This window comes from Microtus ochrogaster, chromosome 10 (assembly GCF_000317375.1).
Source record: "Microtus ochrogaster isolate Prairie Vole_2 chromosome 10, MicOch1.0, whole genome shotgun sequence".
Classification (NCBI taxonomy): Eukaryota; Metazoa; Chordata; class Mammalia; order Rodentia; family Cricetidae; genus Microtus; species Microtus ochrogaster.
Genome location: NC_022016.1, coordinates 61,932,179 through 61,946,273, shown reverse-complemented (window position 1 = coordinate 61,946,273; position 14,095 = coordinate 61,932,179). Strand labels below are relative to the sequence as shown.

At 43.2% G+C, this 14,095-nt stretch overlaps 1 protein-coding gene across 1 annotated transcript in view; it reads right to left on the bottom strand.

Moving 5' to 3' along the window:
• Positions 1-110: 110 nt before the first annotated feature.
• The window catches only part of Zmpste24 (zinc metallopeptidase STE24), a 40,398-nt gene continuing 26,413 nt past the window's right edge, over positions 111-14,095 (bottom strand). The window contains exons 8-10 of the mRNA XM_013348456.2: positions 6,814-6,918; positions 3,550-3,693; positions 111-796 (exon numbers count right to left, since the gene is read on the bottom strand). Coding sequence (XP_013203910.1) covers positions 572-796; positions 3,550-3,693; positions 6,814-6,918 — 474 coding nt within the window. The 3' untranslated portion in view covers positions 111-571. The remainder of the gene's footprint in view (positions 797-3,549; positions 3,694-6,813; positions 6,919-14,095) is intronic.

Genomic DNA, 14,095 nt, shown 5'->3' with positions numbered 1-14,095 from the left:
CTGTGCCTGCAGCACAGCACAGACTAACAGAACAGAAAGCCTGTGCCTACAGCGGCACAGCACAGACTAACAACATCCATTTCAGTAACATTAGCCTCACTAAGTTTTACTTTTTTTTCTTATTTAAAACATTGATTGGCCAGGTTAAATCAGAACAGCATGAAGGTAAACACAAATTGCATGTAGGTACAAGCACAATGATTTGGGACCACAATTTCTGTCTCGCAGAAAGTACCTGGAGGTAGCGTCCCCCTTTAAACACAACCCGAAAACCCTCTATGCAGATTCACATAGTGAGGAAATAAACGAGTTGTGCACTGCCTTAAATAATTGTACAAATTGGTGCTACACCAGATGTTAGATGAGACTATGCTTTAAAAATATTAAACCTCAATTTATGATCCAGTGTTTTAAGAAATGGATTATTAAAATCATTTTTGAAATGAGATTGTAAATTTAAATCTGGACTTTTATGTACTTAATCATTTTTCTTAAAAAATTAAAAACATCAAGAGCTGGAACATGCTGCCGAGACAGAAATAATTGGAAGTGTGTCCAGTTGCTGAGTGGCTCAGTCTTGTTTTTTGTCTCTCAAAGCCTGAAGCCTCTCTAGCAGTGGGGGGTGCGAGTAGTGCCACGTTGAAAACAGCCAGTCAGAAACGGGGAACCCCAGGTTATCTTTGTTCAGCTTGATCAAAGCAGAATATAAGTCTTTAGCCATCCCAAGTTTCTTGGCAAAAGCATCGGCCTGAAACTCAAATCTGCGGCTCAGGACTGTTAGGCAGAAAGACAGAACCTGCAGGAGAAAAGAAAAGGTTTAGCCACCTGGCACCTTTATTGACAGGGAAGTCTTCATGAGCCAGGCTGTGGAGGAAGGCTGGTCAGGATGTGAGAAAGGCAAGCCAAACCTACCACGAGACTATGACTTAGGGATTCAAGGATGGGTGGGGTGGGGTTGTCAAACTGAGCTTCCCCAACCCCAAGCAAACAGACCAGAAATGTATACATCCTTATTACAATGGAGCTCTTGAGAATGTGCCGAGTGCCAGGCTTCACCCTTGAAGAACATCTCAACTTCTACTGTACAGGTCAGCAGGTAAAGCCCAGAGGGCCACAGGGCTGGGAGGTTAGTGCTTAACTAAGGGTGACTCAAAGCCAGCGCAGCCCGGTGTTCCCAGTCAGTTCTGTGCTCACGTCCTGTCCCTAATATACCTGTTTTCTTGTTTCTCTGCGGCAGGGTTTTACATAACCCAGGCTGACCTCAAACTCCTCATCTTCTGCCCCCACATCCCAGTGCTAGGATTACAGGAATCCACTACTACACCCGGATGTTCTTTTTCAAATATTCATTTTGTGCTTGTGTTTTGCCTAGTGCCCAAAGAGGTCAGATGGGGGCTTCAAGATCCCTTTGAACTGGAGTTACGGATGGCTGAGTCATCACGTGGGTGCTGGGAACTGAACCCAGGTCCTCTGCAAGGGTAGCAAGTGCTCTTAACCACTAAGCCAACTCTTTAGCCCCACAGAGGATCATAATATTCTTAATCATTTATCTATCTTTAGTACGTCTTCACTGAGATTATTCTCAAACATATGACAGAATCTCTGACAATAGTTTCAAATTTTGTTGTTTTGGTTTTTTTTAACTAATTAATTTATTTATTTATTTTTCTTGTTTTTTCGAGACAGGGTTTCTCTGTGGTTTTGGAGCCTGTCCTGGAACTAGCTCTTGTAGACCAGGCTGGTCTCGAACTCACAGAGATCCGCCTGCCTCTGCCTCCGAAGTGCTGGGATTAAAGGCGTGCGCCACCACCGCCCGGCATCAAATTTTGTTTTGTTAACAAAATTTGGTCTATGTAGCTGGCCTCACACTCATGCTCCTCCCCCTTCAGCTTCCTGAGTCAAAACTGAATGTTATGGAAAATTATTAATATTATTTTAACTGTGTAAAGGTGTTACATTGTTTCTGCTGCTTTTGTTAATGATGCAAAGATGCATCACATTTGTTTGATCAAATAAAATTAACCTGGGGATCAGGAAGTGGTAGGGGGAACCATGTGTAGCTGAGGTTCTTAACTGGGGGCTGAGCAGAAGGTCACTCTGTTTTTCAGGAGACTTGAGTGAGAAGAGGTTAGCTACTTGCTATTCAGCCTCTCTGAGCTAGCAAGATTTTACCTCAAAAAAAAAAAAGTGGCTATGACAATATCTCCAGAGTAAGTTTAAGTTCACAGTTATTTTTTAAAAGATTTATTTATTTATTATGTATACAACATTCCTTCCATGTATGCTTGCATGCCAGAAGAGGGCACCAGATCTCATTATAGATGGCTGTGAACCACCATGTGGTTGCTGGGAATTGAACTCAGGTCCTCTGGAAGAGCAGTCAGTGCTCTTAACCTCTGAGCCATCTCTCCAAGTTCACAGTTTTTAAAGACCATTAAGAAAGGGAAATTTTTTATGGAAAAATATAAAATCTGAGGGATTAAAAAGTCTTTGCATTTGCACTTGGGAAACAGAGGCAGGTAGATCTCTGAGTTGGAGGCCAGGCTGGTCTACAGAATGAGCTCTAGGACAGCCAGGGCTACACAGAGAAATTTAATGCCTAGGGCTAGAGAGATGGCCCAGCATTTAACAGATGTACTGATCTTCCGGGGGACCCAGGCTGGATTCCCAGCAACAATGTCAGACAGCTTACAGCTCCAGGAACATCCACCAACTCTGGCTTCTACCGGCACCTGCATTCACACGCCCGTGCCACAAACATCACACACATAGTTAAAAATAATAAAAAATAAATCTTAGAAACAAAAACAACAGTTTAATGTCTATAATTTAGAAATAATAAATACATGTTCTCTCAAAATTTATATAGCTTGTGTGGACACTTTACAGCTATTTCTCTCCATTTTTCTTTCATGACACGCCCCACCCCCACCCTGAATGCTTTCCTAAGTGGAGAACTAGAATTCACCCAGTTGGTTTGATAACCTCTACCCTAGGATCCATCTCAAGGATACATGGAAGTTCCTCAAGATCACTGATATTTCCTGGCTTCATCTGGAAGCCTTACCAAAGGCCATGAGATTCTGCTCTGAAGTGCAGAATCTGCTGGTGATGGCTTTCTAACCTCACTTGTGATTTCGTGGGCCCTGGAGGGGCCCCTAAAGTTCCTGTGAACAATCACAGGAACACTTTCACCTAGCTCCCTCCAGTCTAGCTGCCTCCTCCTCAGCTCCCATCCGTTCTGTCCTTTCACAGGTGCTCACCCACTGTGGACACACGGCCTAGGACACGGCATAGCAGGTGACCTCCAGTTACTGGAGCTCGGAGGGGTACATATCAAGGTTCCCACTGCTAAGCTCCAATTCTCTACTTCACTATTTAGACTTGGACTTCTTTGCTGCTTTTATACTGTCCGGTATACTTTATAATATACAGTGAGGAACTAGAAGCTTCTATGGCTTTGTTGATATATTTTCACACTACCCTAAAGAATTCAGATATGAAACAGGCAAAAACACATATGTAGTAATTTTAAAAAGCATACATTACCTCATTGTAGGGTGAGAAAATAAACTGAAAGATGATCAAGAGTCCAATCAGAGTAGGTTGGCTGTCATAAAAACCAAAGGCAGCAAAAAGTATCTTTTGACCAATTAACACACCAAACAAGAAGAAACACAGGAAAGAATTTATCTAGAAAAGAGGACATAATACTACTGGTTACTATGCCGCTAAGCAGGCTGTGTACATTGTCTCAATCAATGATTGATGGGAAAGGGCTTATCTCACTGTGGGTGGTGCCATTTTTGGGCAGGTGTTCCTGGGTTGTAGGCTGAGTAAGCCATGAAGAGCAAGCAACCCCCCCTATGGTAATGGTTCTCAACCTTCCTAATGCTGTGTAGCCCTGGCTACAGGAACTTGCTTTGTAGACCAGGCTGGCTTTGAACTCAGAGATCCACCTGCCTCTGCCTCCTGAGTGCATCGCCACGATGAAGAGAACTTTAATAGTACCTCTAACTGGCTATGGAGGAGACGGAGATGAAAATACACACTAATTGCTGACAGTGGGCAGATGATAGTTTGGTTGGATGACCAGGGGCCTCGGAACATACTAGAGTGAGGCTAGCCTGCTTCCACAGTTACTCTAGAACTCCCCAATGTGTCCTCAGGGACCAGCCCACTGCCTTGCGGGTAGGGTTGATCCCACCACACCCATCCCTTTACAGAGGGGCAGTGATTTTCCTTACAGATCAAGCACTGAGTTAGAATTAGAATCTGGCTTTATTTAAGCCCTATGTGCTGTGTTTGCACAGCACAGCTTCAAGCTAAGGAATTAAGTTTCGACTACCGACTTGTGGCAGCAGGAAAACCAGGCTCACCAGTCTTCCCACGGATGTCTGCACAGCTCAGAACCCACTGGTTCTGGAACAGAGACCCATCCAAGACTCAGTGAAGCATGGCATGATGGGAAAAGCCTGTAACTCTAATGCTTGGGAGGCAGGATGATTACAAGTTGAAATCTCATTCTACAGAATGAGATTTTATCTTAAAACACACACACACACACACACACACACACACACACACACACACACACACACACACGATCGGTTAAGGCTGTATGTACTCAGAACCAGCCAACACAGACAGCTAACTGCTATTTCAGCCAGAGCTTGAGAACATCTTCACTTCATTTGGAACAATGGTTTTCAACCTTCCTAATGTTGTGACCTTATCCTACAGCTCGTGTTGTGGTGACCCCCAATCATAAAATTATTTTCGTTGCTACTTCATAATTTTGTTACCAATATGAATTGTTATGTAAATGTCTGTATTTTCTGATAGTCTTAGGTGACCCCTGTGAAAGGGTCGCTCAACCCCAGAGCGGTTGTGATCCACAAGTTGAGAACCACTAGTTTAGAGGAACTAGCAATACCCTGAGGAGGAGTGGTTACTGGAATTGCTTTCTGCAATTTTTGGTGAATACATAATTACTCTGAAATGAGGAAAGGCTTGAGTTGACTTTGGTTTGGTGCTGTTTCCTGGGAGACAGGATGTGCCAGTTGATCTTCATCAACCTGACACAAACCCGGAATATCTGGGAAGAGGAACCTCCCATGAAAAAGTGACCCCACCAGATGGCCTGGAGGTAAACCTGTAGGGCATTTTCTCTTCTTTTCTTTTTTTATATTTTTTAAAGATCTATTTATTATGTATACAACATTCTTCCTCGATGTATGCCCGCACGCCAGAGGAGGGCTCCAGATCTCAGTACAGATGGTTGTGAGCCACCATGTGGTTGCTGGGAATTGAACTCAGGACCTCTGGAAGAGCAGCCAGTGCTCTTAACCTCTGAGCCATCACTCCAGCCCAAGGCATGTTCTTGATTGGTGACTGATATGGGAGGCTGGGGGCATCTGCACTCAAGTACACATACTCACTGCAGACATACATCCCTATGCATGATCACCAAGAAAATAAATCTTTTTTTTTTTTTTTTTGGTTTTTCGAGACAGGGTTTCTCTGTAGCTTTGGTGCCTGTCCTGGAACTAGCTCTTGGATCCGCCCGCCTCTGCCTCCCTAGTGCTGGGATTAAAGGTGTGCGCCACCACCATCGCCCAGCGAAAATAAATCTTTTTAAAAAATAGATTCTTCTAAAATACCTTTTAAAAGTAGAAATACAGTATCTGTATTTTACATGTATGATTTATTTATTTTTGTATAGCATGTATGAGGTTTTGTGGCAGCATGCAGACAAGCATGTGGGGGTCAGGACAACCTACAGGAGTCAGTTCTCTCCTGCCATTGGGTGGGTCCAGGAATCAATTTAGCACTGTTCCTTGAGGGCATGTACCTTTACATACTGAATCTCATCAACCTTAGGAAAGCATTTTAATGTACATCCTCACAGCTCATGTATCTGAGCAACTCTGGAAGTGACAGCAATGATGAACACTAGTATGTATTTAACATGCTCCCACCATGCTCAGTACACTTCCAAACTCTGCCAGTACATGGATACATTTAATTCCTAACCAGCCCTATGCTGTATTATTCAACGAAGAGATGGAGGCAGAGACAAATTAAGGAATTGCCTCAGGTCTCACATATAAACTTGGAATCATAATGAGAAGTCAGGCAGCTTGGCCTCAAAACTGAGATCCTCCTGCCTCAGCAGCCTCTTGAATGGTAGGATTACAAGTCTGTGCCATCACTCCTGGCTTGATGAATGCCTTGTCCCCATTACTATACAATGTCTCCGGTCTGTTATACTTTACTTACTTACTTAGCTTTTCTTTTTAAGGTCAAGTCTCAATATGTAGCTCAATTGGGCCTGGAAGCTGCTACATAGCTCAGGGCAGCATTTGGCTTCTAAAAATTTTAATTTATTTGTTTTGTTTATCAGACGTGTGTGTACAAGAAAGAGCACATGCCACACTGCAAGCGTGGAGGTCAGAGGACAATTTGAGGAAGCTAGTTCTCTCTTCCACCGTGTGAGTCTTGGGGTTGAACTTGGGCTTGGCAGCAAGCACCTTTAACTGCAAAGCCATTTCACCAGCCCCTTGAGCATAGATATTTCCGCCTACGAGTCCTGAGTGCCTTAGATTACAGGTGGGTACCACCACACTCACTTCTGCCATTCTAACTCTGCCTTTATAACAAGGCACGGGTGAGCCAGAGTGCAGGTGCACAGCTGGAATCCCAGAGCACAGGAGTGAAGGCAGGTAGAGTTCAGTTCAAGGTCATCTCTGGCTACGTGAAACCCTGACTCAAAGAAAACAAAACAAAATACAACCATCACTCCAAACTTACCTGACTAATGATGATATTTTTTATTGTGTGTCCCAACTTCCAGTGTCCCAGTTCATGGCCAAGTACAGCCAACACCTCCTCATTTTTACATCCTTGTTTCTTATTCTGAATCAGAAAGAGAGAAAATAACCTATTAATAACCTTTAATTCGTTTCTATCTTTAGCCTTGATCCAGTAATGTCCCTTCATTAATTGTAACGTAAATAACAGATTTCAGTATAGAACTTTGCTTAACACGACATTTCACTACATGCACCCCAAAGACAGAACTATAAACAAAACAGCATCCAACTTCACTAAGGGAGAACAAAAAAATTGGAAAAGCATAAATCTTTATCAGTAAGTAAAGAGTTAATAAGTCACAATGAAACCATTTGATAGCCACATCCTAAACCCATGAGACACTTCATCCTCAAGTTTGCTCTGAAGTGGAAACTCCTTATGATGAGCAGGTAACTGTCATGCACACAGTCACCAGGAATGCTGAGGGGAAGCGCGGTGTCAGGAGCAGTCAACTGCATATGACAGACTGCAGTGACCTGACTGCTTGACATCCTTCCTATTCTCCAAATGTCTACAAATATGCACATCTCAGTTATGACTCAAAAATATACCAGTAACAGCTGTTTAAGAATAGATCCTCAGGGCTAGGTGATACAAAGCCTGTTGCCTAATACGCACAAGGCCCTGGTTCTAATCCCCAGCACTACCAAAAATCAGAAAAGTAACAACTGATTTAGGTTATAAGATAATGCAAGGAACACAGGAGAAACAGGAAGGGTGAAACCAGGAATGTGGGGGCAGGAAAGTGGAGCGGCAAATAGCAGCACATTAAGCAGACAAAGCTGAGTCCCAAAGCAGCAGTGGAGCGTACAGAGAGGGATCTGACTATACTGGTGAGCTTTCAAAGGACGTGGAGAACAACACCAAGCACCCCTGGAGCTGGAGAGAAAGAGGAAGTAGGCTAGAATAAGACCCAAGAGACCAGAGAAATGGCTCAGTGGGCAAAGGTGCTTATGCCAACAAACATAAAATTATGAAAAGTTGGCTCAACATATAAAGGTGCCCGCTACCAAGGCTGATGGCCTGAGCCTGATCCTTAGGACTCGTATGGTAGGAGAGGATCGAATCCTGAAAGTGGTTCCTTGACCACCACATGTATGCCCAGGCACATGGACACCCCACCCCTACATGTCACACATACAACAATAACTGAACTCAGTTAAAAAAACAAAAAAACAGAAATCTAACATTCAAGTAACATGATCTCTGAAAAGAAAACAGAAACAAAAAGGAGCAGCTGGTGTGTGTGTGTGAGTGTACTAGGACAGACAAATGCAAATCTTCACCAGGCCCGTGCTCCATAAAAATCTCAGGGTCCTTCAAGATTAAGTTTAATGCAATAGGCTGGAGAGTTGGCTGCTCTTCCTGAGGACTGGGGTTCCATGTCTGGCACCCCCATGGTAGCTCACAACTGTCTGTAATTCCAGTTCCAGAGGAACTGATGCCATCTTCTGGCATCCTCAGGCACCTGGCATGCATGTGGTGCACATATAGACATGCAGGTCAAACACACACACCTATATAGTTAAAAAAAAGTGATAAATTATAGTGAAAATCACCAAATACTTCAGAAAACAAGCCACAGTAAGTGGGACATAATAGGAGAATTGGTACAATGGGATTATCAGATTCAGAATACAAATAAGCATGTGCTGTACAAATAGGGAAACAGTAGGGGCAGTGGTGGGCTGCAGCCTTTAATCCCAGCACTTGGGTAGCAGAGGCAGGCAGATTTCTTGAGTTTGAGGCCAGCCTGGTCTACAAAGTGAGTTCCACGACAGCTAGGACTGTTACACAGAGAAACCCTGTCTTGAAAAACAAAAGAACAGTAGAGGCTTGGAATAGTGGTGCATGCCTTTAATCATAACACTTGGTAGACAGAGGCAGAAAAGCAGATGGATCAATGTGAGTTTGAGGCCAGCCCAGTCTACATAGGGAGTTTCAGGACAGCCAGAGCTACGTAGAGACCCCATCACAAAAAAAAAAAAAAAAAACCCAAAAGACATGATAGTGTAATAAGGAACACAGCTGGGCTGAGAATACATGCCTTGCACGTGTTGTTCACCTTGGTTCACTTCCCAGCATGGGATGGGGTCAGGATGACACACAACAAGGGGGGGGGTCATACTCAAAGCCTTATCAACGTGAAATGCAAATAGAAGGGTAACTTGCCACCAAAAGGAGGTACAATGATTTGCAGCGAAATGTTAGAAAGAACTGCATTTTCTTTCCTTCCACATTAATGTCACATGAAAGAATATAGACAAATACCACACCATGTATATAGCACACTCCTTCCCATAAAACTTGGACCTTATCTAATCTACATGGGAGTAGAAAAAGACAAGATCTCCTGAGTACATTGGGAGTATGGAGATCATGGGAGAGGGCAGAAGGGGAGGGCTGTAGGGTTAAGCCCAGCCTTAGGGGGCGTTAAATGTGAGTGTTCCTACCTCTATTTTTGTATAAGAGTATGCTTATAACTTTGTCTATATTGTATTGATACATCTACCATATTACAATGTACATTTCTACCTGATAATATTTATATAATAACATTGTTTACATTTGATATGTAATGACACTGTTTACAGTTAAAGATCACTGTCTTCATATATTGCACAGTTTATTCTTTTAGTCTTCAAGTTAGATAGGTATTGAGAATTATATGTTTATCATATTTATTTTTAGGTTAATCAGGTCTTTTAGATACAGAGATTATATTTAGTATAGATAGTATAATCTTCAGCCTCTTCAAAGAGCTGTAGAAAATGGCCTTTAATCTAACCTAGAATTCTGTGCCTATGAGACACAATTACTCCTGGCAACGCCACTCTACTCCGGAGAGAACGTTGAGCATCAAAGACACTCCACTGGGAGCTTGTCTTCTTGGCAGAACTGGCCTTGGGGTTAAGAGAAGCCCATACCCCAATTACTGACAAAGATATGAAACAGGATTGTCTTATCTTGCCAAGACAGGGTAGGATAATTCTAAAAAAGTTCCTTACATTTATTAATGGTATGTCAGTTATATTAGGCCTTAGCCAAAGTTGGTTGACTCAACATTGCAAATGAGACTTTGGGTGATTGCCCAGGTAGTCAGTTGTCTCTGTCAATTGTTGCACATTTTGGATATCTCTCATTTGTTAAGTAATATTTATTCCCTTCTCAGATCTTTGACGGAGTTGAAGATTATATAATTGTAGTTACTCTCTACATTATTTAGACTCCTTGAGTTAAAATGTCTAGCAAAACTTTTGTTCTCAATATTGTTTGTTATATTTATTATTTGTTATTATTGTATATAGTTGTATTTGGTTTAGTTCTGTCTTATTTAGACAAAAGGTTAAGCCCAGCCTTAGGGGGCGTGTCCGCCTCAGGCTAATGTTTACCTATAAATCTGCCGGGCATGCGCCCAGCCGCCCCTTCTGCTTTCCTGGTCTCCTTTCCTGGTCTCCGCAGGAACGGTGGTTCTGTAAGTCTATTTCCCCATTAAAGCTGTATATATTTTTACAATCTGTCTGCATTCATTTACGCCGTTACAGAGGGTGGAGAAAGGAAGGGGAGCAGAGAAAAATATATAGCTCAATAAAAGTAAAAAAAAAAAAAGAAAAAATTAGATCATGGCTCTTATATCTGTTTACACAACTACAAAAAGCCAGTTATCTGTGAAGTATGCATGCATACATATGAATGTCAAATAAAAAGATACTTTAATTATTTGAAAAATAAAAAATAAAACTCAGACTTTGCCTCATTTGATCTTTAACAACACTGCACTGACAACGAGAGGAACATCTTTACTTTAGAGATAAAGAAAAGGAAGCTGAGAAATCAAAATGTGTTGGAGTGGGAAGCATTCTAACCCCAGCACTTGAGAGCCCAGGAGGTCAAGGTCCAGCCTAGGTTTCGTGAGATCCTGACTCAAAACAAAACAAAAAACCCTCTTCAATCTGATAAACCCATCTGCACCGTTCACATACCCTCTTTTCAGAAACCTGCAGTTATATCTCAATTTCAAGGTGGGTACAGTTAGGGATGCACCTCCCAGACTGGAGACTGAAGTCGAGGATCAAGAGTTGAGGCCAACTTGGGCTATATCAGATTCTACCTCAACAGAACAAAGAAAACCCCAAACCTCCAATTTTCAAAAGCCACTCTACTTCGGCTATTCAAGGGGTATCTCATACACCTCAGCATGTTCCAAACTACGGGCTCCTTGGCACGTCTACTGTCTACTTACAGGTTTGTTAGGGTGGAATGAGGTCTAAGTACCATGACAAATACTGTATATTTACGGTAGCCGATGAAATAAAAGCAGGTTCTTCAAGAAGCCAGCAGAGGGCAGCAAGCCCCTTCACCACACTTCAAGGGTGCTCAGCATTTGTTCTGACTTCGTACTGCTGAGGACTGAATGCAGGCCCAAGGCATGCTAGGCAGGTATTCTACCAACTGGGTTTGTAGCCAGATAAAAACTGTTTTCAAAGATACTAACGGCCTGCATTCTCCTTATATCGTCACAACTCCTGGATCACTCGCTAGTGTGGAAATGACCGTCATATACCCTGCACTGGACACCCCTAAGCGGGCTCTCTGCTGAACCTGCAGGCCTCTCAGGTGAACTCTCACTGAGCTGCCCTTTCTCACCTTCAGTTCTCCTTCCTATAAAATGACCTTAAACCCTGTCCCAGCTTTGACTCTATGGCAGTGGTTAAACCTAAGTGGGTAATTCCACCTAAAGGAAACATTAAAGGCCAACTGTGGTAGTTCATACCTATGTTCTCAACACTCAAGCCTGAAGCAGGAAGGTCCCAAATTTGACCCAACCTAACCTGAACATTGTAAGTTTCAGGCCAGTATGGACCACACACAGCAAGCCACGTCTTCTGGGTATGTGTGGGTGTGTGCATATGCATTTGGCACAAGGCACAGGAATGCGCAGGAATGCACCTTAGCCTTGAGACGGGGTCTCTCACTGAATTGGAAGTTCTGTTTCGGCTGCCAGTGAGCACTTTGGGTCTGCCTGTCTCTATACCTCCATGCGTAGCTGTTTATATGGGTGCCAGGAATTCAAATTCAGGTTCTCAAGAAAAAAAATGCTCTTACCCACTGGGATATCTTCCCAGCCGTACAAGATTCTGACTTAAAAAAAAAAAGGCTGGAGTGTTAGCGCAACAGTTAAAAACAAGAGTATCTGTTGCTTTTGCAGAAGGTTCAGATTTAATTTCCAACCCCCACATGGTGTCTCAAAATCACCCATAACTCCAGTTCCAGGATATCTGTCTAATATCCTCTTCTGACCTCCACCAAGCATGTACGTGGTGCACATTCATCCACGCAGGCACATACATAAGCACACACACAAATGAATAAATCTGATAGAACACAGATAGTTTAGGAGTTAGGAGTGCTTTCTGCTCTTCCAGAGAATCTGGGTTTGGTTCCCAACACCCATGTGAGGTGGCTCAGGACTGCCTCTAACTCCAGCTCCAGATACACCACCCTTTCTGGCCTCCTCTGACACCTGCACACACATGTACTTACCCACACACTCAGAGCCACAGAGACTTCATGGTGCTTTTCCATCTCCTCTCATAGCTCTAGAAGGCTTTACTCCAACATTTCCCAGTAGTGAGAGATCCTGCACCATTCTGACTTCGCTCCACTCCCACCCAAGAATATCTAATAATATCTGGGAGCCATTTTGGTTGTAATAAGTGAGTGTGTTACTGGTCTCTAGTGCGGACAGGACATTGATGCTGCCAAACATCACAAGAGACTATCCAGTCCAGGAGTGCCAAGGTTGAGAAATCCTACCACCCTCTCCTCTGCCTCCAGGATTAGACATTCGGAAACCTTAACTTATTTGCTCAGTTATGCAGCTGGTAAGGGAATAGAGATCTAAAATCATCTCACAGGACACCAAACCAAGGGCACAGGGCACCCACATATAAATCTGGAGACTGTTTCTGAAGATTACTATTTCTTGCTATCCCCCTCATCCATTTGTTTTTAGTACTTTAAATCTTCCTAGTCAGCATTAGCTGACCTCATCCAGCAATGCTTTTAGACTCTCAGAAGTTTTCTTGGGATTGGGAGCACAGCATACACTTTTTTTGGGGGTGGGGTGGGGTGGGGGGTGTTTTAAGACTCCTTTTAATTCCAGTACTTGGGAGGTAGAGACAGGTGATCTCTGAGCCAACCTGGTCTACATAGTGAGTCCCAGGACACCAAGGGCTATGTACCTTGTCTCAAAAACAAACAAACAACAAAACAGGAAAAGCTTTCTTGGACCAGTGAGATGGTAAAGGTGTTTGCCAGTAAGTCTGGAGACCCGAGTTTGATCCCTGGAACATGAGAAGGTGGGAGGAGAGAAGTGCTTCCAGAAATTGCTCTCTGATCCCTAGACACGAGCCACGGCATGTACATATCACTCACACAACTGCGCACATACGCACAAAATAAAAAGGAAAAGAAATGCCTTCTCGTCTACTCTTCTGTATCTTCAGCTTCCCAGAACCAGAGCAAAGGATGTTTGTCTGACCAGCCCCCTCACACTGTACATTTATAAAGATTAGACTTCAAAAACATTTTTTTTCCAATTTTGAGACAGTACCTTATATATGCCAGGCTGACCTTGAACTTCTGACCCTCCTGTCTTTGCCTCCTGAGTACTGGTACTGTAGGTGTGAGCCATCGTATCTGGTTTACTTGGTGCTTTGTATTGAATTTAGGCTTTATGCGTGCAAGGCAAGTACTTTATCAACTGACCCACATCCCCAGCCCCTACTTTTTGTTGTTCTTCTTCTTCTTGTTTTTTGAAACAGCATTTCTTCACATAGTCAACCTCGGCTATCCTGGAACTTTCTCTATAAACCAGGCTGACCTTTAACACCCAGAGTACTGGGATTATAAGAGTGCAACACCACCACCCAGCTCTTTTGTCTACTTTTGACAGTTCTGTCACTCACTCAGTAGACCAGTCTAAGCTTCAAACCACTTGCCTCTGCCTCCTGGGTGCTGGGATTAAAGGCATGAACTATCAACCCAGACTATTTTTGTATTTAATGCCAAGCAAAGCAGTTCAGTACAGAGCACATATTTCATGAATAAATCTTAAAAAAACTGATTCAGCCGGGCGATGGTGGCGCACGCCTTTAATCCCAGCACTCGGGAGGCAGAGGCAGGCAGATCTCTGTGAGTTCGAACCAGCCTGGTC